This window comes from Caretta caretta, chromosome 1, assembly GCF_965140235.1.
Source record: "Caretta caretta isolate rCarCar2 chromosome 1, rCarCar1.hap1, whole genome shotgun sequence".
NCBI lineage: Eukaryota > Metazoa > Chordata > Testudines > Cheloniidae > Caretta > Caretta caretta.
Genome location: NC_134206.1, coordinates 8,463,425 through 8,488,589, shown reverse-complemented (window position 1 = coordinate 8,488,589; position 25,165 = coordinate 8,463,425). Strand labels below are relative to the sequence as shown.

Below are 25,165 nucleotides of genomic sequence, written 5' to 3'. Positions count from 1 at the left end.
ATGGAAGTGACTGAGAGAGATAGACATGGGACCCCACAAACTGTGCTGTTACAGATTCACCTGGCTGAGAGACAGATTAAACCCATCTACCATATTAATGAAAATACTTTTACTTAGTTCATATCTTAGAAGTCTTTTACTGAAGTCATCAAAAGTTGGTACGAAAGTGCTAGCATGACAGGAATACAAGTAATTCTTTATATAACAGGCATCAATTTATAGCTCTACCATTGTAAAACAAATCCCACCTGGAATAGAACTATCGGATAATGTTGTTTGATAACGTATAATCAAAGCTTGCCCAAGCAGGTACCAGTGACACTCCCTCCATGTTCCTGGTTTCCCTTTGGAACGCTGGCAGAATAGCAGGACGGCTTTGGATCTGGCAAATCCCATCACCATGATTTGTGTTCGAGAGAAAAAGTGAGCGACACGAATAGGACAATTTAGAAATCAGCAAACAGCTTCAGAGCAGCAACGTGGACCAGGAGGATGGGTCCTCCAAACAGTGAAGGGCTCAGAACACTGGGGAAGGCCAGGCCTCTTCTGGTAGCTGTTAATAGGAAAAAGCGGATCAAACAATTGTTAGGAAATTATTTCACACTGACAGAGATCCTTAAAGTGGGACACAGGGATCCTTCCCAATGGCTACTGGAACCTGCTTATTGCAGAGAGACACTAATCCATTTCCCCTCAGCAGGACAGTCCAGTCTGCAACATTCATCTCACTGGTGAGATTTCACCTGCTTCCTTCCTCCCTCCTCAGCCTGCTTGTTCCTTTGGTATCAATCGTTGGTGACAGAATAGCAGCTGTGTTAGTCTGTATTTGCAAAAAGAAAAGGAGTACTTGTGGCACCTTAGAGACTAACCAATTTATTTGAGCATAAGCTTTCGTGAGCTACAATCCGATGAAGTGAGCTGCAGCTCACGAAAGCTTATGCCCAAATAAGTTGGTTAGTCTAAGGTGCCACAAGCACTCCTAATCATTGGTGAGCATGTTTCACCCAAGCCAGTCCCAGAGGCTCTGATTTGGAGCTTGTTCTCTCCCATATAAGTGTATTCCAGACCAGTTATGAATAATGAAGACCAGAATCTATGAAAGACTGGATGCAGACACCAGTAACACCATTTCTGTTTTTTTATTAGCTTTCGGGGAAAATGAAAAGAAGGGTCATTCCATTTTGTGGAGGATTTTGATATTTCAAAATTTGGTTTTGTTCTCACTTGGAATGAAAAACCCCAACATTTTGAAATTCTCCACACAAGGGAATGGAGCATCAGCTCTGGGGCAGTCCACCAACCAGGCTGTCCCAGAGTCGGGGGCACTGGAAGTCCTGGGGTCCATGACTCCTAGGCAGCCTCCCAGCCAAGGAGCCAGGCAGGTGAGCTGCCAGAACCCAGGCAACGTTCTGACAGCGTCAAAATCAAACCATCTCTGCAAAAGGTTTGGAGTTTGACAAACTGTCAAATTCCAACGAGAAAATATTTTGTTGAAATTTTTCCGATCTGCTCTGGTAAAATAGTCCTGTTTAGTCCTTTGAGAGGATGTCACCCCATTGGGGACAGAATGGGTCTAGTTATGAGAGGAGGGAGATGAAGACACACTTGTGTTGCAGGGTTAGGGGATGTGTGTTCAGCTTACAGTTCAGAACACTGAAGATGAATCTCTAGTGCTCTAGGGGGTTATTCTCAAAATTTCTTTTCAGAAATCAGCTGCGCATGGAATTGAGTCAGACGTGAAGGTGCTCAGATACAAGTCATGAGCTCCATACGAGAACCTGGATAAATAGATGGACCATGCTGTTCACCCCACTTTTTTCTCAAGTTGTTTCCCTGCGTATGACATGTTTGCCTGGTGGGGTTGGTCTCAGTCCTGCCCCTCAATACAGAGGGCAAGTTATGGTCAGATCAATGAAAACAAAATGTTTCTTTCTTACCAGAGTTGTCAACACACTTTTTGTTCTTCTCTCCTACGGTACAAACAGAGAGGGTCAATGAAATGTGACCTTAGGTAGAATTTTCAACTCCATTCTACTATTTCCAAAGAAACATAGTAATTGTCAGACTGGATCCCGCCAACAGGCTACATCTAGCCTGGTGTCCTGTCCCTGACTGAGGTCAGGCCCAGCTGCATCAGGAGAAGCTGTAAGAAACCCCAGAGTTGAATTCCCTACACATACAGGAAATTACTTCCCCAACCCTGGCAGTTAGTAACTGCCTTATGACCTCAGGCCTAAGGGTTTTTGCTCTTTTAAATTTTTTTTTATCCTATGTAACAACTGTGGAGATTCTCACTGTCTAAATAGCTAATTCTCTTTTTGAATTCTACTAAGCTCTTGGCCTCATGGAAACCTTTTGGCAATGAGTTCTACAAGTTAACCCTGCATTCTATAATCCCTTAACCTATTTTAATTAGTGAATCTTCAGTTTATTCATGTTTTATGATAAAGTGGTAAATTAGACACTACCATTTTCCATATCACCTTTTTTGTCTTAACTAAACCATCCCAATCTCTCCAGAGCTCTGATCATTTTCATCCCCCTTCTCTCAACTCTTTTCCCACCCACCATCTTCCAATAAATCTTTTAGATCTTGGGTAATCAGAGCCAACCCTAATCCCAATGAAGTGTGCCCCCTTGATTCATATAATGGTGTTACAATATTTTTACATTATTCTCCATTCCATCATTCCTTATGCTTGCTAGCATTTTGTTTCCTTTATAGACCTTGTCATAAAAATAAAGGGAAGGGTAAACCCCTTTGAAATCCCTCCTGGCCAGGGGAAAGCTCCTCTCACCTGTAAAGGGTTAAGAAGCTAAAGGTAACCTCGCTGGCACCTGACCAAAATGACCAATGAGGAGACAAGATACTTTCAAAAGCTGGGAGGAGGGAGAGGAACAAAGGGTCTGTGTGCTGGTCTTGCCAGGGACAGAACAGGAATGGAGTCTTAGAACTTTTAGTAAGTAATCTAGCTAGGTATGTGTTAGATTATGATTTCTTTAAATGGCTGAGAAAAGAATTGTGCTGAATAGAATAACTATTTCTGTCTGTGTACTTTTTTTGTAACTTAAGGTTTTGCCTAGAGGGGTTCTCTATGTTTTGAATCTAATTACCCTGTAAGATATCTACCATCCTGATTTTACAGGGGGGATTTCTTTATTTCTATTTACTGCTATTTTTTATTAAAAGTCTTCTTTTAAAAAACTGAATGCTTTTTCATTGTTCTCAGATCCAAGGGTTTGGGTCTGTGGTCACCTATGCAAATTGGTGAGGCTTTTTATCCAACATTTCCCAGGAGAGGGGGGGGTGCAAGTGTTGGGAGGATTGTTCATTGTTCTTAAGATCCAAGGGTCTGGGTCTGTAGTCACCTAGGCAAATTGGTGAGGCTTTTTACCAAACCTTGTCCAGGAAGTGGGGTGCAAGGTTTTGGGGAAGTATTTTGGGGGGAAAGACGCGTCCAAACAGCTCTTCCCCAGTAACCAGTATTAGTTTGGTGGTGGTAGCGGCCATTCCAAGGATAACGGGTGTAATATTTTGTACCTTAGGGAAGTTTTGACCTAAGCTGGTAAAGATAAGCTTAGGGGGTTTTTTTTCATGCAGGTCCCCACATCTGTACCCTAGAGTTCAGAGTGGGGGAGGAACCTTGACATGGTGGCACAGTGGTGGGATTAACCTGAAATCATTTGAGATCCAGTTGAGATTTTTTGAACTAGAAATACAGATTTTAAAAAGGAAATTTTTTTTTCTTTGGAAAGAAAGTCCAGAAAGCAGCTTTGAAACTGAAAGCAGCTTGGTTTCTCTCTGCTTTGTGGCCAAGCAGAGACAAAAGGGGATTATCTTGTGAATTGCAGGTTTTCTTTGCCTGGAGGCAGGGTACTTAACTCCAGCAGGGAAATTCACAGTCTTCCAACCCAGGGTTTTTTTTTTTCTTTTCTTCCTAAAAGTAAATAGGGGGTGTGTGTTCTACCCATTTGCTTTTTCTTTGGGCTGGGTAAGCAGGTTTCCAAGCAGTTGGAGGTTTTTTGCTTTAATTTGGGCCCAGAGCAGAGACAAGGGAATTGTCTTTTTCTGTAGGCTGACAATCACTATCAGAGAATAGGTATTCTATTCCAGCACAGCAAAATTTTACAGCCAAGTTTTGTTTGTTTATTTCTAAACCTCGGGTGTAAAGTTAGTAAAAACAGAGAGGTTAGAATGGCAAAATCCGCGGCTTGACTACAGCTCGAATTAGCCAAATTTCAGGCTGAGGAAAGACAAAGGGAACATGAAAGACAGATAGAACTCATGCAGCTGAAGAAGGAACAAGAAATGGAGGCAAGGAAGCATGTGGAGGAGGAGAGGGAAAAAGAGAGGAAGCATGTGGAGGAGATGGAGAGGATAAAGGCCCAGCAGAATATACCAACAAACCCTAGCAATCCTTCTCCAGGTACCACTTCCCATCCCAGAAAGTTCCCCACCTACAAGGCAGGTGATGATACTGAGGCCTTCTTAGAGAACTTCGAAAGGGCCTGCCTTGGGTACAACATCTCTGCTGACCAATACATGGTAGAGCTGAGGCCGCAGCTCAGTGGACCCTTAGCTGAGGTGGCAGCTGAAATGCCTAAAGAACACATGAACAAGTATGAACTGTTTAAATCCAAGGCGAGAGTCAGAATGGGGATAACACCCGAGCAGTCTCGTCGGAGGTTCAGAGCCCTAAGGTGGAAACCAGACATGTCATTTACCCGACATGCCTACCACATTGTGAAACATTGGGATGCCTGGATATCAGGAGCAAGTGTTGAATCTCCAGTAAATTTGCCCTTCCTAATGCAAATGGAACAATTCTTAGAGGGTGTTCCTGAGGAAATAGAAAGATACATCCTAGATGGGAAACCCAAAACTGTAATTGAGGCAGGAGAGATTGGAGCCAGATGGGTGGAGGTGGCAGAGAAGAAGAAAACTGGTCGCAGTTGGAGCGGAGACCAGAAGGGACCACCCCAGACCACACCCTATTACCGGGGGCCGCCCAAAGCCCCACCTACCTCCCAAAGAGCCCTCCAGACCCCTTATCGTCCCACCACCCCGTTCTCCAGCAGCCCTCCTCGCCCCAGTGACCCGTCAGCTGGACGATGTTTTAAATGTAACGAGCTGGGGCATGTAAAGGCCAACTGCCCCAAGAACCCCAACAGATTACAGTTCATTGCACCGGAATCACACCAGAGGTCCACAGGCCCAGATACCCTTGGAGCGGAGGGAAACTGTGAGTGTGGGCGGGAAGAAGGTCACCGCGTGGAGGGACACCGGAGCACAAGTGTCAGCTATCCATGCTTCCTTAGTGGACCCCAATTTAATCAACCCAGAGATCCAAGTGACGATTCAACCCTTCAAGTCCAACTCTTTCAATTTGCCTACAGCTAAGTTGCCTGTCCAGTACAAGGGCTGGTCAGGAATGTGGACTTTTGCAGTCTATGATGATTATCCCATCCCCATGCTGTTGGGGGAAGACTTGGCCAATCATGTGAAGCAGGCCAAGAGGGTGGGAATGGTCACCCGCAGCCAGGCTAAACAAGCCGTGAGGCCTAGCTCTGTTCCGGAAACTTCTATCAGGACCCAGTCAGAGGTGATGGACCTGGACCCCAGGCCAATGTCTGCAACAGCAGTAGTGGATCCAGTCCCAGAGACCCAGACGGAACCAGTCCCAGAACCGGAACCAGCCGAACAACCAACACCAGACCCCGTGTCAGCACTGAATCCAGTACTTGCAACCTCAACAACGGAGGGCCCCACCGAACCTGAACTGGCAGCAGCCGATAACCCGACCCAAGAGGCTCAGCCGGAGCCTGAATCCCAACATAGTGCACCAGCGGAGAGCGGTTCACAGTCAACAGAAACAGCTCCATCCCCTATATCGCTTCCAGAGGGACCAAGCCTAGGTCCACAATCCCATGAGGAACTGATGTCTCCAGCATCAAGGGAACAGTTCCAGACCGAACAGGAAGCAGATGAAAGCCTCCAGAGAGCTTGGACGGCGGCACGGAGCAACCCACCGCCTCTCAGCTCTTCTAATCGACCCAGGTTTGTTGTAGAAAGAGGACTTTTATACAAGGAAACTCTTTCTGGTGGACACCAGGAAGACTGGCATCCTCAGAGACAGTTGGTAGTTCCAACTAAATACCGGGCCAAGCTCTTGAGCTTAGCCCATGATCACCCTAGTGGCCATGCTGGGGTGAACAGGACCAAAGACCGTTTGGGGGGGTCATTCCACTGGGAGGGAATGGGCAAGGATGTTTCTACCTATGTCCAGTCTTGTGAGGTGTGCCAAAGAGTGGGAAAACCCCAAGACCAGGTCAAAGCCCCTCTCCAGCCACTCCCCATCATTGAAGTTCCATTTCAGCGAGTAGCTGTGGATATTCTGGGTCCTTTTCCGAAAAAGACACCCAGAGGAAAGCAGTACATACTGACTTTCATGGATTTTGCCACCCGATGGCCGGAAGCAGTAGCTCTAAGCAACACCAGGGCTAAAAGTGTGTGCCAGGCACTAGCAGACATTTTTGCCAGGGTAGGTTGGCCCTCCGACATCCTCACCGATGCAGGGACTAATTTCCTGGCAGGAACTATGAAAAACCTTTGGGAAGCTCATGGGGTAAATCACTTGGTTGCCACTCCTTACCATCATCAAACAAATGGCATGGTGGAGAAGTTTAATGGAACTTTGGGGGCCATGATACGTAAATTCGTAAATGAGCACTCCAATGATTGGGACCTAGTGTTGCAGCAGTTGCTCTTTGCCTACAGAGCTGTACCACATCCCAGTTTAGGGTTTTCCCCATTTGAACTTGTATATGGCCGTGAGGTTAAGGGGCCATTGCAGTTGGTGAAGCAGCAATGGGAGGGATTTACACCTTCTCCAGGAACTAACATTCTGGACTTTGTAACCAACCTACAAAACACCCTCCGAACCTCTTTAGCCCTTGCTAGAGAAAACTTACAGGATGCTCAAAAAGAACAAAAAGCTTGGTATGATAAACATGCCAGAGAGCGTTCCTTCAAAGTAGGAGACCAGGTCATGGTCTTAAGGGCGCTCCAGGCCCATAAAATGGAAGCATCATGGGAAGGGCCATTCACGGTCCAGGAGCGCCTGGGAGCTGTTAATTATCTCATAGCATTCCCCACCTCCAACCGAAAGCCTAAGGTGTACCATATTAATTCTCTAAAGCCCTTTTATTCCAGAGAATTAAAGGTTTGTCAGTTTACAGCCCAGGGAGGAGACGACGCTGAGTGGCCTGAAGGTGTTTACTACGAAGGGAAATGTGCTGGTGGTGTGGAAGAGGTGAACCTCTCCATGACCCTTGGGCGTATGCAGCGACAGCAGATCCAGGAGCTGTGCACTAGCTACGCGCCAACGTTCTCAGCCACCCCAGGACTGACTGAACGGGCATACCACTCCATTGACACAGGTAATGCTCACCCAATTAGGGTCCAACCTTACCGGGTGTCTCCTCAAGCTAAAACTGCTATAGAACGGGAGATCCAGGATATGTTACAGATGGGGGTAATCCGCCCCTCTGAAAGTGCATGGGCATCTCCAGTGGTTCTAGTTCCCAAACCAGATGGGGAAATACATTTTTGCGTGGACTACCGTAAGCTAAATGCTGTAACTCGCCCAGACAACTATCCCATGCCACGCACAGATGAACTATTAGAGAAACTGGGACGGGCCCAGTTCATCTCTACCTTGGACTTAACCAAGGGGTACTGGCAGGTACCGCTAGATGAATCTGCCAAGGAAAGGTCAGCCTTCATCACACATCTCGGGCTGTATGAATTTAATGTACTCCCTTTCGGGCTGCGAAATGCACCCGCCACTTTCCAAAGACTTGTAGATGGTCTCCTAGCGGGATTAGGAGAATATGCAGTCGCCTACCTTGACGATGTGGCCATATTTTCGGATTCCTGGGCAGACCACCTGGAACATCTACAAAAAGTCCTTGAGCGCATAAGGGAGGCAGGACTAACTGTTAAGGCTAAGAAGTGTCAAATAGGCCTAAACAGAGTGACTTACCTTGGACACCAGGTGGGTCAAGGAACTATCAGCCCCCTACAGGCCAAAGTGGATGCTATCCAAAAGTGGCCTGTCCCAAAGTCAAAGAAACAGGTTCAATCCTTCTTAGGCTTGGCTGGTTATTACAGACGATTTGTACCGCACTACAGCCAAATCGCTGCCCCACTGACAGACCTAACCAAAAAGAAACAGCCAAATGCTGTTCAGTGGACCGGAAAGTGTCAGAAGGCCTTTAACAAGCTTAAAGCGACACTCATGTCTGACCCTGTACTAAGGGCCCCAGACTTTGACAAACCGTTCCTAGTAACCACAGATGCATCCGAGCGTGGTGTGGGAGCAGTTTTAATGCAGAAAGGACCTGATCAAGAATTCCACCCTGTAGTGTTTCTCAGCAAAAAACTGTGTGAGAGGGAAAGCAACTGGTCAGTCACTGAAAAAGAATGTTACGCCATTGTCTACGCTCTGGAAAAGCTACGCCCATATGTTTGGGGACGGCGTTTCCACCTGCAAACCGACCATGCTGCACTGAAGTGGCTTCACACCGTCAAGGAAACTAACAAAAAACTTCTTCGGTGGAGTTTAGCTCTCCAAGATTTTGATTTTGACGTCCAACACATCTCAGGAGCTTCTAACAAAGTGGCTGATGCACTCTCCCGTGAAAGTTTCCCAGAATCAACTGGTTAAAATCGTCCTTGAGATGTGGAAAATATTGTTAGTCTTTATGTACTTGGTAGTATATTTAGAGATGCATGTGTCTTATTAACTCTGTTTTTCCTAGAGCTCCAGGAAGAAATCCCAGCCAGTGTTTCACCCTAGCTGAGATTTGGGGGGCGTGTCATAAAAATAAAGGGAAGGGTAAACCCCTTTGAAATCCCTCCTGGCCAGGGGAAAGCTCCTCTCACCTGTAAAGGGTTAAGAAGCTAAAGGTAACCTCGCTGGCACCTGACCAAAATGACCAATGAGGAGACAAGATACTTTCAAAAGCTGGGAGGAGGGAGAGGAACAAAGGGTCTGTGTGCTGGTCTTGCCAGGGACAGAACAGGAATGGAGTCTTAGAACTTTTAGTAAGTAATCTAGCTAGGTATGTGTTAGATTATGATTTCTTTAAATGGCTGAGAAAAGAATTGTGCTGAATAGAATAACTATTTCTGTCTGTGTACTTTTTTTGTAACTTAAGGTTTTGCCTAGAGGGGTTCTCTATGTTTTGAATCTAATTACCCTGTAAGATATCTACCATCCTGATTTTACAGGGGGGATTTCTTTATTTCTATTTACTGCTATTTTTTATTAAAAGTCTTCTTTTAAAAAACTGAATGCTTTTTCATTGTTCTCAGATCCAAGGGTTTGGGTCTGTGGTCACCTATGCAAATTGGTGAGGCTTTTTATCCAACATTTCCCAGGAGAGGGGGGGGTGCAAGTGTTGGGAGGATTGTTCATTGTTCTTAAGATCCAAGGGTCTGGGTCTGTAGTCACCTAGGCAAATTGGTGAGGCTTTTTACCAAACCTTGTCCAGGAAGTGGGGTGCAAGGTTTTGGGGAAGTATTTTGGGGGGAAAGACGCGTCCAAACAGCTCTTCCCCAGTAACCAGTATTAGTTTGGTGGTGGTAGCGGCCATTCCAAGGATAACGGGTGTAATATTTTGTACCTTGGGGAAGTTTTGACCTAAGCTGGTAAAGATAAGCTTAGGGGGTTTTTTTTCATGCAGGTCCCCACATCTGTACCCTAGAGTTCAGAGTGGGGGAGGAACCTTGACAGACCTAGTAGCACATTGAACAGAGGTTTTCATTGAGATTTGCGTTGAAGTCTCCACAATGAGGGCCGGGTTTCCTTCTGAGTTGATATAGCTCATTAACAATCCAGGGAAATTATTCCTCACAATCTGCATTACATTGAATGTGTCAGTGAATTTCACCTGATGTTGTGTTGCCCATTCACCCAACTTAGTTGGTTAGATCTCTCTGAAGTTCCTCACCATCGTCCCTAGCCCTGATGTGTGTGTGTGTGTGTGTGTGTGAGACGTCTAGGCACCTTCTCTTTCCTCAGTAAGTATTGGGCCCTAGTGTCCACCCACCCCAGCCTGAGGATCTCTAGCAGCAAGAGTCGCGGCAGCCTGTCTCCCCCAGCCCTGGTGGCAAGTCCCCAAGTCAGCGTCCCTCTCATCAGCTCTCCCTGAGGTGGGGTTTTCAAATTCTCCACAGCAAAAAGCCCCACACAGATATTTCTCATGTTGAGCCCAGTACTCACCGCCCAGGTACGCGCAGTTAAAATAGCTGCAGGTCTGGTTTTTGCTCTGTAGGACAAAGTGGTTACTCCCTTGTACATTGGCTGCATTGAATGTCTCATGGACTGGGATTAACACTTCTTTTTGGAGAGGATCATATGAGAATTTCCAGATTTCAACTCCAAAGCATGACCGGATGGTGAAAAATGTGTTTGTACCAAATTTTTCAGCCTCTTTTTCCTCAATTGATGAAGAGGCAAAGTGTCCAAACCTCATGTCACCTGATCCTATGTATTTAGTCTGAGTGCCCCGGTACACCTTCCTGTTATACGTCACATCACACCCCTTTCGTAAGAGCTGTAGAGCAGTTGTCAAATAATAGTGAAAGGCTTTGAAATGGAATTTGGCCATGTAATCCGCTTGAGATGTCCCATTCTCTCTCACTGCCTTATTAAATGTAGTTGGAAAAACTTCATTGTAGATTTGGATTTTGTCAGTATAGGCTACTATGGCTATTCCCTGCTTATCTGTAAAGTCTCTGGGGCGAGAAATTTTTTTTTTAACTTTTTCCCATTGTTGTTCTGCTTTTTCCCATACCGTTCTAAGCAGTGAGGACTTGCTCTTTTCTTTTTCTAGCAGTCCAGGTGCAATTCCATCCATTTTTTTAGCACATCCTAGATATTGGTCATCAAAAGCGTCATCCATCATGCTCAGCTTCACCTCACGTTTTGTCTGGGAGAATAAAGGAAACGTACAGTCACATTAGCATTTGTGTTACAATACCACCTAGAGGTCACACCCAGGATCAGGGCCCCATTGTGCTCAGCCCTGTACAAACACACTGAGAGATGGCCTCTGCCCTTAGGGGCTTACCTCAAAATAGACAAGACTGATGAAAGGGGTGGAACATATAGGCAGAATCCACAGTGTGTTGTATGGCAAATGTTATGTTGGCTCCATGATTTTTTTTTTTTGAGGGGAGCGGGGGCACACTCAAGGACCAGTGAGCACTGTAATCATTACAGATGCATTTTTAGTTTACTGAGGACTTTGTTAGTGTAATAGATATCCTATGTGCAGGTGGGGAGGGGGAGGTTAGGAAGAAAGGCAGGAAGGGATACATTAATAGGGAAAAAGAAAAGGAGTACTTGTGGCACCTTAGAGACTAACCAATTTATTTGAGCATGAGCTTTCGTGAGCTACAGCTCACCTCGGATGAAGTGAGCTGTAGCTCACGAAAGCTCATGCTCAAATAAATTGGTTAGTCTCTAAGGTGCCACAAGTACTCCTTTTCTTTTTGCGAATACAGACTAACACGGCTGTTACTCTGAAACCTGTCATTAATAGGGAAGACAAAGCATGGGGCACAAGAGATATGGGAGGGAGCTAGGAGGGACTGAGATCCCAATCCACTCCCATACAAATATCTAGAAAACACCCCCATTTACCTCAGGGGGAGTCAGTGGGTTGCCATCTCCATATGCCAGCCATGCACTGCATGCCCCAGGGCTGGTGGTGCCCGTGGGAAGGTTCCATCCAGGATCTAACCCCCAAACACGCATGGAGGACGACAACAGCGCTGTGGTGGGTTGTATAAACCCCAGACTGGTTAACCAGAGATTAACAGGAGCCTGAACCCCTTTAGGCTGCGGGTGGCACTCGGAGGGGTGTTAGGCATAACTGGTGATCAAACCCAGCTGGGGTGGCTGGGGATGTCTCCTCTTGGGCTAAAGGCAGAGAGAAGCCCGGAGCTAGAAATGGAGGGCCCAGAGCCAGAAGGAGGCCTACGAGGGTGGGGGCCGTGAAGCCTGCGGCCAGAGGTGAGTTGCCTTGGACCAGGAGGAAGCCGGGGGCAGTGTTGGTAAAGCCTAGGGGGAGTTTGGACTAGAGTTTGAGGGGCTGCAGGGAGAGGGGGAAGACCTCGGCAGTCCCTCTCCTGGCAGTGAAGAGACCTGAGGGGAACAGAGAGACTCCTGCAGGGTGGGGAGGAAGCCTGAGCTGGGCAGAAATTGGTTTAATTTTGTTCTTTTGGTTTGGGATTGTGTTGGGGGATTCCAAGGGGGAGCCCTGCGAGCCCAGCCCTGAAAGAAGGATGAGCCGGGAGAGGCTGTGCGGGCTGGAAAAGGGCTGTGGTAGGAAGATATCCAGGGAGGCAGCAGCAAGGAGTCTGATGGAACAGACCTTGGCTGCTGGTCAGAGCGTCCCGGGATGGGAACCCAGCTTAGTGGGAGGGCCGGGGTTCCCCTACCAGCCACTGCGGAAGGGGTTGTGGGGCCCTGATTAGACAAACACCTGTCCGGGCTGGTCTCGGTGCACTTGGCCCTGCCTCAGCGCACAAGGCTGCACTAGATGACCTCTCGCGGTCTCTCCCAGCCCTACATCTCTATGGGTCTAAGGCAGTGTTGCTGCCTGCATAGCCTTGAGCAGAAAAACGAGAAAACACAGAGTGCTTCACTGGCAAAGCTTAAGAGTTTACCTGAGCGATTCCCAGCGAGGTGTGAAGACAGAAGTATGTCAAGGGGATCAGCAGAGGCCCCAGCATTGTTCCAACTTCCCCGGTGCGGCTGTAGGAGAATCCATCAGGAACGTCAGTGGCGATGTGGGGGGAAAGAACACACCAAACCCAAACATCCTCCCGATTGTGTCACTGTGATCCGTTGTTCCACATTCAGTACCTGGGATTTCCCAGGCAGGAACTGCTCTCTCACAGATGGCAGCCCAGCCATAACGGGGGCAGGTTTGTCTCTGAAATACAGTTCTCAGCTGGAGGGGTGGGCAGTAGTTGTGGGGAAATCCTGGTTTCACTTCCTAAAGGATTCTGGGCGGGTGTGTGTGTGTGTGTGGAAATATTGTACCCAGGTCTGTCGATCGTATCCTAGATCCGTGGTTCTCAAACTTTTGTAGTGGTGACCTCTTTCACGCAGCAAGCCTCTGAGTGCGACCCCCCGCCCCATATCAATTAAAAACACTTAAAAAAATATTTAACACCATTATAAATGCTGGAGGTGAAGTGGGGTTTGGGGTGGAGGCTGACAGCTCGCAACCCCCCAGGTCATAACCTCGTGACCACCTGAGGGGTCCCAACCCCCAGTTTGAGAACCCCTGTCCTAGAGAATGGGGCTAAAATAACGATATAACTGAATAGTTCAGTGCCTCACCAAGTACCTGGTCAAGTGTTTGCTCGGCAACTACCTCATACACTCTGTGCCTCGCTGCTCAGTTCTACCCAGTGGCTAACAGGGTGATCGACGCCTGTTCCCAGGATCCCAGAAATGTTTTTGTTGCAACAGCGTTACATTGTTGATTCATATTTAGCCTGCGATCCACTGTGAGCCCCAGATCCCTTTCTGCAGAACTCTTTCCTGAGCAGTCATTTCCCATTTTGTATGTGTGCAACTGATTGTTCCTTCCTAAGGGGAGTACTTTGCATTTGTCCTTCTTGACTTTCATCCTATTTACTGCAGACTATTTCTCCAGATCATTTTGGACCCCACTGGTTATGCCCTTCCATCATGACTGTGAACCACTAACTACTCTCTGGGAACGATTTTCCAACTAATTATGCACCCACCTTATAGTAGCTCCATCTAGGTTGAATTCTGCAGTTTGTTTATGAGAAGGTCATGCGAGACCGCATCAAAAGTCAAGACCTACCACATCTACCACCTCCACCCTATCCACAAGGCGTGTTATCCTGTCAAAGAAATATTAGGTTCATTTGACAAAATTTGTTCTTAACAAATCCATGCTGACTGTTACTTACCACCTTCTTATCTTCTAGGTGTTTACAAATTGATTGCTTAATTAGTTGCTCCATTATCTTTCTGGGTACAGAAGTTAAGCTGACTGGTCTGTAATTCCCCCGGTTATCCTTATTTCCCTTTTTATAAATTGGCACTATATTTGCCCTTTTCCAGTCCTCTGGAGTCTCTCCCGTCTTCCATGACTTTTTGAAGATAATCGCTAGTGGCTCAGATATCTCCTCACTCAGCTCCTTGAGTATTCTAGGATGTATTTCATGAGGCCCTGGTGACTTGAAGACATCAAACTTGTCTAAGTAATTTTTTAACTTGTTCTTTCCCTACTTTAGCCTCTGATCCCACCTCATTTTCACTTGCATTCATTATGTTAGACGTCCAATCGCTACTCACCTTTTTGGTGAAAACTGAACCAAAAAAGTCATTTAGCATTTCTTCCATTTCCACATTTTCTGTTATTGTTCACCCCGCTCATTGAGTAATGAGCCTGCCCTGTCATTGGTCTTTCCCTGACTTCTAATATATTTGTAGAAAGTTTTCTTTTTACACTTTATGTCTCTAGCTAGTTTAAACTTGTTTTGTGCCTTGGCCTTTATTTTCTCCCTATGTACTTGAACAGCAGCCCTGAGCAGCTGGAATAGCTTAGCAGCCTGGACAGTGTTACCAGTGTCAAGGTTCCTTCCCCACTCTGAGCTCTAGGGTACAGATGTGGGGACCTGCATGAAAACCTCCTAAGCTTACTTTTACCAGCTTAGGTTAAAACTTCCCCAAGGTACAAATTATTTTACCCTTTGCCCTTGGATTTCCACTGCCACCACCAAACTTTATCTGGGTTCCTGAAAAAAACGTAGTTTGGACACATCTTTCCCCCCAAAATCCTCCCAACCCTTGCACCCCACTTCCTGGGGAAGGTTTGGTGAAAATCCTCACCAATTTGCATAGATGACCACAGACCCAAACCCTTGGATCTTAGAACAATGAAAAAGCATTCAGTTTTCTTACAAGAAGACTTTTAATAGAACTAAAAAGAAATCACCTCTGTAAAATCAGGATGGTAGATACCTTACAGGGTAATTAGATTCAAAACATAGAGAATCCCTCTAGGCAAAACCTTAAGTTACAAAAAAGACACACAGACAGGAATAGTCATTCTATTCAGCACAGCTCTTTTCTCAACCATTTAAAGAAATCATAATCTAACACATACCTAGCTAGATTACTTACTAAATTCTAAGACTCCATTCCTGTTCTGTCTCCGGCAAAAGCATCACACAGACACAGACCCCTTGTTTTTCTCCCTCCTCCCAGCTTTTGAAAGTATCTTGTCTCCTCATTGGTCATTTTGGTCAGGTGCCAGCGAGGTTACCTTTAGCTTCTTAACCCTTTACAGGTGAGAGGATTTTTCCTCTGGCCAGGAGGGATTTTAAAGGGGTTTACCCTTCCCTTTATATTTATGACACACAGCAATGACATTCGACAGCACTTAACACATCATACTGCAGATGTTTTTCTATATGTTATTTATTTAAGGCGATACCTCGTATATGTATTGAATAGAACCTTATGTGAGGGGGCTGCTGGTCCCTCACTGAAACTCAGAGGGAGGGTCAACCAAAAAAACCCACTTTCTCCTAGATTGCGAAAGGGTGGAAGAGAAATTAGGCTCCTGAGGCTGACAGTCCCCAGGGCCAATGGGAGAGGCCAATGCTCCAAGTCAGCCTGATTGACAGGGCAGGCAGGTCAATGAGGGAGTCAGGAGCCCGGGGGCTGGGTGTGAGCTGGGGCTGCCAAGGGCAGAGTAAAGGAGAGATCCGCAGCCAGAGCTGGGCTGGGGGCAGAGCTGGGGCAGCGCAGACCAGTTGCCCCGATGAGGATCCAGGGCTTAGCTGTAGTGGGGAGCCGCAGGCCCAGAGCCAGGCTAGCGGATACCGGCTGTGTCACCTCTAACACTGCAGCCAAGTGCCGTGAGTGACTGGGAGGGACGGGGGAGTGCAGGGATATATCACCCGACAAGAGCCCTTGCAAGCTGGACTCGGAGGGGAAACACGAACCTGACAGGGGAGCTGATGCTGGAGAGAAGGGTCCTGTCACCTAGACCCTGCGGGCATGTGGCCAATTTCAGAGCAGGGGTCTGACCTGCAGTATCACCGCAGCGCAGCCAGGGCCTGGGAGGGAGGCCTGGGATGTGTGAGGAACAGACTGTGAACTTCCCTTACGTCCCAGAGATGCTGTTTGTGGTTTCCCCATGCCCACAGGGTGGGTTCCTTGTTTCCTTTAACCTTTCCCATTTTCCCCTTATTTCTCTTGCTGCTGCTGTTTAATAAATTAATCAATGGGTCAAGAAAGTCACTGGTGAGGAGAGAGTACGCTGGAGCGGGGCCACCCTAGCCCCTGTCCTAAGTGAACAGCACAAGGTTGGGGGTCAAGCCCCAAGGAATCCTGGGCCCAGCCTTGTTGGGGTTAACACACAGTTGCCAACTTTCATGTGGTTAATAAGCAGCCCGACTTTCACAATAAAACAAAAATCAAGCTAATCCCATTCAAAACAAGGCCAAAACAAGCCAGTCCCTAAGAACCCCAAGACGCTATGTGACTAGATCCCTCCGGTGTGCAGTCTGGGACTGTGGTGGGCCCGCTGGGCACCCCTGACTCTCTTCCCCCCCTTGCCCCTGTTTGCCCCTTGCCCCTGCTTGCCGGGAGCCGATCAAAAAATAAGCAGCAACAAGCTACAAGTCAAAAACCAGCCAACAAGCAACTCCCAAGCCAATTAAGCCAAAAACAAGCCCAATTTCTGCATTTTTTTTGCTGGTTTGGTATGCCTGGTTCCAAGGACTCTGCGACACAGCAGAGTGGAAGGGGAGTCCTTGAGGTCAGGCAGGCCTCTGGGTAAAGGGAGCTGGGGCGAGGACTTATCCTTTCGCTAGCCGATTCCAGGGGTAGTGCAGAAGCCAGGAAAGTTCCCCACAATAGCAGGACCGTTCCCCCACTTACACTTACACACATGGATATAAACAATGAGGAGTACTTGTAGCACCTTAGAGACTAACAAATTTATTTGGGCAAAAGCTTTCGTGGGCTAAAACCCACTTCATCAGATGCATGGAGTGGAAAATACAGTGGGCAGATATATATACACAGTACATGAAAAGATGGGAGTTGCCTTACCAAGTGTGTGTGGGGGGTCAGTTCTAATGAGACAATTCAATTAAAGTGGAAGTGGGCTATTATCAAGAGGAGGAAAAATCACTTTTGTAGTGGTAATCAGAGTGGCCCATTTCAAACAGTTGACAAGAAGGTGTGAGTAACAGTAGGGGGAAATTAGTTTTTTGTTTTTGTAGTGACCCATCCACTCCCAGTCTTTATTCAGGCCTAATTTGATGGTGTCCAGTTGATAAATTAATTCCAGTTCTGCAGTTTCTCGTTGGAGTCTGTTTTTGAAGTTTTTTTGTTGTGTATATATGCCTACTGTATTTTTCACTCCATGCATCTGATGAAGTGGGTTTTAGCCCACGAAAGCTTATGCCCAGATAAATTTGTTAGTCTCTAAGGAGCCACAAGGACTCCTCGTTGTTTTTGCTGATACAGACTAACACGGCTACCTGCTCTGAAACCTGTCACACATGGGTATGTCTAGACAGGAGTTTTGAAGTCCTAATTTCAGTGGAGTTCACTGATTGCCAATTAACCCACCTTACAGACACCTTTAAAATGCTAATTTAGACACTTCACAATTGTTTGTTCCTGCTGAGCCCTAGGGTAAAGCACTAACATTTGCCATCTTGAAGACAAGGTGGCATTCCACAGGAGGATAACTACAGTGCTTTAGCTACCTTGCTGTAAAACCCTAATGGAGACAAGTCTCTGGAGTATTAACACCGTGTGACTAGGCAAGGTCAGCCGTGAGTGTGGGGGGAGGAGATGCAGTGGTCACCTTGCGCAGCTACATTAGAGTAAAAACTACAGAGCCCCTTATAGGTGAAAATAACAACTACAAAACTGTGCCAGTAAAAGAATGTCAGATGGCTCTCAGTGTTTTTCCTCCAAAGTGAGCCAGTTCTTACTTTGGCTGTGACAGAAGTAAAATATTGAACAGACTCAGTAATGCCAATTGGCTAAGAACTGTGCACATCCTATTACGTTAACGTGTTGCCCTGTTTCTGGGAGAGCCCCAGTTCAAGTCCTTCCTCCACCTGATAGGAGAAGAGTTTTGAAAAGGTATCAATCACCTTTGGGGGGAATGCCCTAGCAACTGGCCTATGGAATACTCTGGTGTGGGGCTCCCTCAGTCTCTCCTGTTGATGGTGTTCCCCTGGGGATACATAATTTTAAAAAGGCGTTGGAGGAGGGGGGTGGGAGCCTGGGATTCCCACAGCCAAGGCAGGTGCCAGAAACACTAGGGTACAGGGTCTCTCTCACACTTGCTCTCTCTCTTAGGCCAATGATTGTTTCACTACATCTAAGCATGGGAATGACTGTATAGACCAATGGCTGGTGCCCTCACCACCTAAGTGCTAGGCTCTAGTTCAAATCCGTCTCTCTCTCTGGTAGATGTGGGGGAGTGTGTTCCTGCCTGTCCCAGGTAATACCCTAACTACTGGGCTTGAAGTTAGGGAGGAAGTCCTCATATTACCTCCCAACCCCTATTTTTTCTGTAAGCTTCTTTATAGGGGCTGTCAAGGCTGAGTCCCCACTCTGTCACTCCGAGTGCCGAAGGTGGGGGGCCTGCAAGGATTCTAAAAATTAATACTGGCCACTCCAGGCTTCTATTACACTCCCAAGGCTACAGCTTTTCTCTGACCTTGTCTTGGTAAATGCTGCCACCACCCAAATGCAAAAAAACCCCTTTGAAACCAGGAAGGAGCACTTAGGAATTCCTCCCTGTGGGGTACCCTCAAGCCCTTTCACCCTCCCCCCCTTCCCCCACCACAGGGAAGAGCTGAGAAAGAAAACAAAGGAAATTAGCTGTGGCTACCAGCTAATCAACCAATGTGCACAAACCTCTTAGGACACCAAAAATCTAATCCTGTTCTTAAAAAAGGTTAACTTTATTAAAAACAAAAAGGAAAAAAAATACATCTGGAACTTAGGCTTTTTGCTAGATCTTAAAAGAAACAATTACAAAAATTAAGCACCCAAAATAGCTTTCTTGGGGGTTCACCTTAAAGTTACAAGCAAACAAAAGCATCTGGGGTTAGCACAGAGGAGATCCACAAGCCAAAATAAAAAAAATAAACCTAACTGCATCTAGCTAAACATTCCTAATTTCCTTAGGGTTTGGGTTAGGGTTTTCATACCTGATTGAAGCCTTACACAGCATTGCTGCTCCGTGTCTCCTTCTCCAGAGAACAATAGACAAAGGGAAAGTTTTTTTTCCCAATTTTAAAAAGTTCTACCTTTTCATAGACTCTTTTGGTCAGGTGCCCACTTCCTTTTCTTTTACCTTGGGGACTTTTTAACCCTTTACAGGTAAGGCAAGTAGAGAACAGCTACTAAGAGGAATTTTACAGCTAACTGGCTGGCTGGGTGTCCATCAAAGGGAGCTACCCCACCACTTTATTTATCACAGGGGCCCAGTCTGATAAGCAAGGTCCGAGCACACTAACTAGATCAGGTCCCACAGGGGAGTTGGGTGGAGGAACGCCTGTTTTCCCCTTGTTCATGCACCACCGTGGAGCTGCAGGGTGCATGTGCAGAGGCAGAAACATAGGAGCCTAGGGAATTCTTTACTGAAAAATTCAGTGCCAAACAAGGTTACGCACCTATAGGGTTCAGGAGCGGCTGAATGGGGAATCCCAATGCGGGCCTGAATCTGGGATTTAGGTGCCTAAAGTGGCAGTTAGGTAGGGATAGATGGATAGATATCAGCTGTCCTGGCAATCTCTGGGAAGAGATAAACAGCTTTCTGCCTGGGAGGCTCACCTGATGCTAGGAAGGGATCGTCTTGGTGATTGTATCAGTACAGGACAGATCTTTAAAATGAACAAACAGGGATGTTTGCACTCTATGGAAATAGTTGCAGCCAAAGTGTGTTATGATGTAGAGGTGGGCAAAATAAATGGATTCTTTGTTTTCACTCCCTACGGTTTGAAATATTTCTGTAGCTTCCCCCTGTCCTGAAACTTTTCTAGTCTTATAAAAAATTTGTGATCTAAAATCAACTCAGTGGAAAATGTTGGACTTTTAATTTCTAAGCACCAAAATCTGATCTCTGAGATTGTAATTTGTATTGCAGAAACATCTAGCGACCCCAACCTGTATCGTGGTCACATGGAGCTAGGGGCTGCACATAGGGACGCAGTCCCTCTGCTGAGGAGTTTACAGTCTAAAACAGACAAAGGCTAGTACAGAAAGAGAAGTAAAGTGACTTGCCCAATGTCACAAACTGCAGGCCAATGACAGAGCTGGGATGAGACCCTAGATCACCTGGCTCTCACACCGGTGCCTTACCTACTAGACCACAGCACTCCACATTGGTGCTGGACAGATGTAGCTGTGGTGAGATTTGTATCATTGACTTTTTTTGCTTTTATAACTTTTTATTAATTTTTCCAAATACAACAAATAGACCAAAATACCAGATTCATCATAATACAGATAGTAAGTAAAGGAGGTTAAGCGAAAGGGGGTGGGGGAGGGAAGCGACATATCTATCGTCAGGCTCTGCATTAATCATAGAGCTCTAAGAAGTCAGCGCAAAGGCTGTGGAATACAGTCGTTGGTTGGCTGCGAGATCGGCCATATCACTGAGCCAGGCATTAACTTTTGGTGGGGATGCACTTTTCTATTTTTGCAAGATGAATGTTTCAGCGAGCAAAGCAGATTTGTATCGTTGGCTAAACCACAGTCCAACCTGCTGTCTAGAGATGAATGCAACACAAGTGTCTGTAATGAAGTTAATGAGGAGTAAGAATTTAAAGATGTTACTATACCTGACTTCCCCGAATGGCTGCGATTCCCTGGCAGGCTGCTGACCCAAGCAAGAGATGGCTCCAGACTAAATACTACAGCTGCAAATGTTTCTACCACAGGAAATGGCCTGCCTTTAGCTAAGAAACCTCCCTGTTGACTTCCACTTTCACAATTAATGGAATTGTTTTTAGCAATAAGGGCTTGAGCTAAATCTCACTGAAGCCAATGGAAAGACTCTCATTGATTTCAAGCGGCTTTGGATCAGGCCTACACAGACTCGGAAGGTTACTGTGAGCTAGGGCAAAGGCTCCTGAGTATTCCCAATATCACCTATTTCCAAAGGTATCCACAAAACTACGCCCTTTTTATCCTGTGAATCCTGTTGGAGACTTTTTTACCTCCCTGGACCAGATGGTAAAGCCAAGGAAAGACTCCAAATGCTGTGGTATTTTAGGGGCAACAGCTTACTTCGAAACCAAGGGAATCAACATGTAAGTGGGGAATGGTTTCACTTTTGTGGGGAACATTCCTGGCTTATACACTACCCCGGTGAAATGGGCTAGTGAAAGGATCTGAGTCCTCGCTCCCACTCCCTTTCCCCAGAGGCCTGCCTGACCTTGAGGACTCCCCTTCCTCCCTCCTATGTGGCAGAGTCAGTAACCCTGACAAAGCTGGGCCCAGGATTCCTGAGTGGCTCGACCCCCCAGTCTTGTCGTGGTCGCTTAGGACAGGGGCTAGGGTGTCCCCACTCCAGGGTGCTCTCTCTGCACTGGACACTTCCCTGACCCACTGATCATTACATACAGCTAAAGCAAATACAATTTATTAAACAGCAATCTCCCTGCACTGGGCCCACTGCCCAGGGTCCCCCTCACTCTCTCCAGCGGCTCCAGACAGCTCCAGCACGGCTGCTGCTCTGCCTCCAGCTCCCTGGGCTGCTTCTCTGGCCCCTCTGCCTCTGGTTGCTGCAGCTCTACTCCCAGCACAGGTCTGCTCTCTGGGCTGCTTCTCTGGTTCTCTCTGGCTGGCGCGGCTCTGCTCCCCAGCTCGGCTCAGGCTCGGGCTCTTGCTCTCTCCTTAGCTCGGCCCCACTCTGTCTGACCCAGGTAATTCCAGCTCACCCGGAGGGTGGGACCTCCTGGCCTCCTGACTCCCTGATTAGCTGCCCACCATGTCAATCAGGCTGACTTGGAGCATTGGCCTCTCCCTATTGCCCCTGGGGACTGTCAGTCTCATGGTCCTGATTTCCCATCAACTCTTCCCCTTTCTTTTGGTACTGGGAACTAGCCAACCAAAACCCCCCACTGAGTTTTAGTAAGGAGCCAACAGTCCCCTCACGAACACATTGATAAAGTTTTTACACTTGGATTAGAAAGTGGATTTGCTGGTTTTGGGGTAAAAGTGCAAATTAATTAGAATTCCAATAAAACCAGAGAGAACGCTGGAGTGTGCCCATGCAGTGAACTAGATTCTCTTTCTGTCACTGCCTGTCAGACAGGCAGAACTTCAGAGGGTAAAACACAGGGTATAAAAGCAGTCCGTACATTGGACTGCAAAACTGACCAGAATGCTGGCTCTGGGTTAATCTCAGTTTCGCCTTAAATACAGACTTACCAAACTAGGCAAAACATATTTTGTACCCAATAAAATATGTGTTATCATTCAAGAGTTACTTCAATCTCATTTGCTTTAGCAACCACCCTTTTTTAGAAGAAGAGTTATTTTATGTGTAGCCAATCATTTTAGTTTATTATTCATTTATTGTGTAATGTTATAATTAATCAATATGTTATATCATATATATTCATTGTATGTTAATTAGAGTTAATTTTTAGGATTATAAAAGGATAAGATTGATCCGTATTTAGAGGAGCCAAGTTTTAGATGTAAGACAGGCTGAAACGCAAGGCCTGTAGGCTGAGGCTGTAAGATTTTAGCTTAGCTATTTTAGGCCTTGGAGACAAGAAACGAGGACCATAAGTAGGGTTGCCAACTTTCTAATCACACAAAACTGACCACACCTGCCCTGCCTCTTCCACAAATCCCTGCCCTGCCTCTCCTCCGAGGCCCCGCCCCTTTCTCTCCATCCCCCCCTCCGTTGCTCACTCTTCCCCACCCTCACCCACTTTCACCAGGCTGAGGCAGGGGGTTGGGGTGCGGGAGGTGGGTGAAGGCTCTGGCTGGGGTTGTGGGCTCTGGGGTGGGTCTGGGGATGAAGGGTTTGAGGTGTGGGAGAGGGCTCCAGGCTGATGCAGGGAGATTTGGGTGCGGGCTCCAAGTGGGGCCAGAAATGAGGGGTTCAGAGTGTGGGAGAGGGCTCCAGGCTGGGGTAGAGGTTTGGTGTGTGTGTGGGGGGGTGAGAACTCCAGCTGGGTGTGCAGGCCCTGGGGTGGGCCAGGGATGAGGAGTTTGGGGTGGAGGAGGTGGCTCTGGGCTGGGGCAGGGGGTTGGGGTACAGGGGGGGTGAGGGCTCCGACTGGGGGTGTAGGGTCTGGGGTGGGGCTGGAGATGAGGAGTTTGGGGTGCAGGAGGGTGCTGGGGCAGGGGTTTTGCCGGGGGTGAGGGCTCCGGGAGGGAGTCTGGATGCGGGAGGAGACTCCGGTCTGGGGCAGGGACTTGGGGTGCGGGGTCCCAGCGGGACTTAGTGCGGCTCCTAGGAAGCAGCCACCAGGTCCCTGCAGTCCCTAAACACATGGGCGGCCAGGGAAGTGCTGCATACTAACCTGCATGTGGGACAGAATTCTCTCCCTTTGGGGCATTCAGCGTTTTGCCCTGCCCCGGCAGATGGAAGTGTTCATTGGGGGAGAATTCTGGTAGAGACTGACCAGGGTGACAATAAGAAAAGGAGTACTTCTGCAACAGGGTGACAATGGTTGTGAGCTGGTCTAGTGTTGCTGGCTCCTTTGCTTTGGTACTGGAGAATGGCTTTACTTTAAATACTACAGTCTTTCACCTCTGACGAACCCTAACAAGGACCCAGCACAGCCGTGATTTTTCTTTCATGTCCTCGCTGAAGTTACAAATATGGCCCACCCCAGCTTGGCCCCATTTAGTTATTAACACGGGCATGTTGTTTTTTTCCCTTCCTGCTTATGCTTCACTTCCAATCTGCAAGACCCTTTCTGTGAACTTCAATGGGACATTTAAAGCTAAGAGAGCTGGACTGAGCTCTCTAAAAATTAAACGATCCAGGAACTGATTTAACAGGTTTCCTCATGACTGTTTACGCCTCCCTCCTCCAGTCACATTTGGAGGTGCACAATGAGACACACTTTGTGATATTTTTCTCCATGGTGGAGATAGCTCAACATTTCTTTATCAGTCTGTTCCTTTGTATTGATCCTGGGCGTGAGCATCCTAGTGGTTCTCTTTCTCTTCCTGTCCTAATTGCCTTTGGTGCACAAAATGGGCGCAGGAAGTGGAGGGGGGGCAGAGGGAAGAGGAGAGTTTGCAGAGCTTCCTGCAGCCTGGGGGAGAAATCTAGGGTGGGTCTGACGTGGCCCTGGCTGCTGTACAGGGGAAGAGGAAGTCCCATCCTCCCCACCCCAGCCTGGACTAGCAGTTGAGCCCGGATCAGGGTAGGAGCCACCAGCTGGGTCTGTAATTAGGATAATGAAGAGTAAGAATTTAATGCTGTTATTATACCTGACTTTCCCAAGTGTGTCTGAGTCCCTGGCAGGCTGCTGTCCCAAGCAAGAGTTGGCTGCAGTTGTAGAACTTAAGCTGCAGTGTTCATAACACAGGAAATAGTTTGACTTTATCTAAGAAACCGCCCTGCAGACTTTCACTTTCAGAATTAACGGTGTTTGGTTTTTTTAGGAAATAAGGGCCTGATCTAAATCTCACTGAAGTCAATGGAAAGACTCTCATTGATTTCAACGGGCTTTGGATCAGGCCTGTACAGAGTCAAAATGTTACGACGAGCTAGGGCCAGGGCTCCTGGGTATTCCCAATAACACCTGTTTCCAAACGTATCCACAAAACTACCCCCGTTTCATCCTCTGTGCTTCCTGTTCTAGGGTTCTTTATTTCCCTATCCCAGATGTTAAAGCCAAGCAATTTTGCTACGTTGGCTCTACTGTTACCAGCAATGTAGATCATTATGCTGGGCTCACTAGTACAATTGGCAAAGCAGTCAGGAACTTTGGCCTTGTGCAAGACGGAGCCTGGAACAATAACAAATTGTCAACTAAAGTGAAAATCAGTATTGATGAGACATGTGCTTTATCCAA

The 25,165-nt window shown here is 47.1% G+C and overlaps 1 protein-coding gene across 3 annotated transcripts; it reads right to left on the bottom strand.

The window, feature by feature from the left end:
* Positions 1 to 94: 94 nt before the first annotated feature.
* LOC125631485 (ecto-ADP-ribosyltransferase 5) lies at positions 95 to 24,662 on the bottom strand. 3 transcript variants are annotated; one of them, XM_048838263.2, is made up of 5 exons: positions 24,579 to 24,662; positions 12,743 to 12,830; positions 10,290 to 10,998; positions 1,938 to 1,970; positions 95 to 553 (listed from the first exon to the last, which is right to left on the bottom strand). In XM_048838263.2, exons 2-5 carry the CDS (start codon positions 12,806 to 12,808, stop codon positions 447 to 449), a joined length of 915 nt encoding a protein of 304 aa, XP_048694220.2. In that variant the 5' UTR covers positions 12,809 to 12,830; positions 24,579 to 24,662; the 3' UTR covers positions 95 to 446. The 3 variants fall into 3 exon arrangements, with proteins under 3 accessions (XP_048694220.2, XP_048694212.2, XP_074981781.1); XM_048838255.2 differs by lacking the exon at positions 24,579 to 24,662 and adding an exon at positions 20,954 to 21,029; XM_075125680.1 differs by lacking the exon at positions 24,579 to 24,662 and adding an exon at positions 13,838 to 13,956.
* Positions 24,663 to 25,165: the final 503 nt, after the last annotated feature.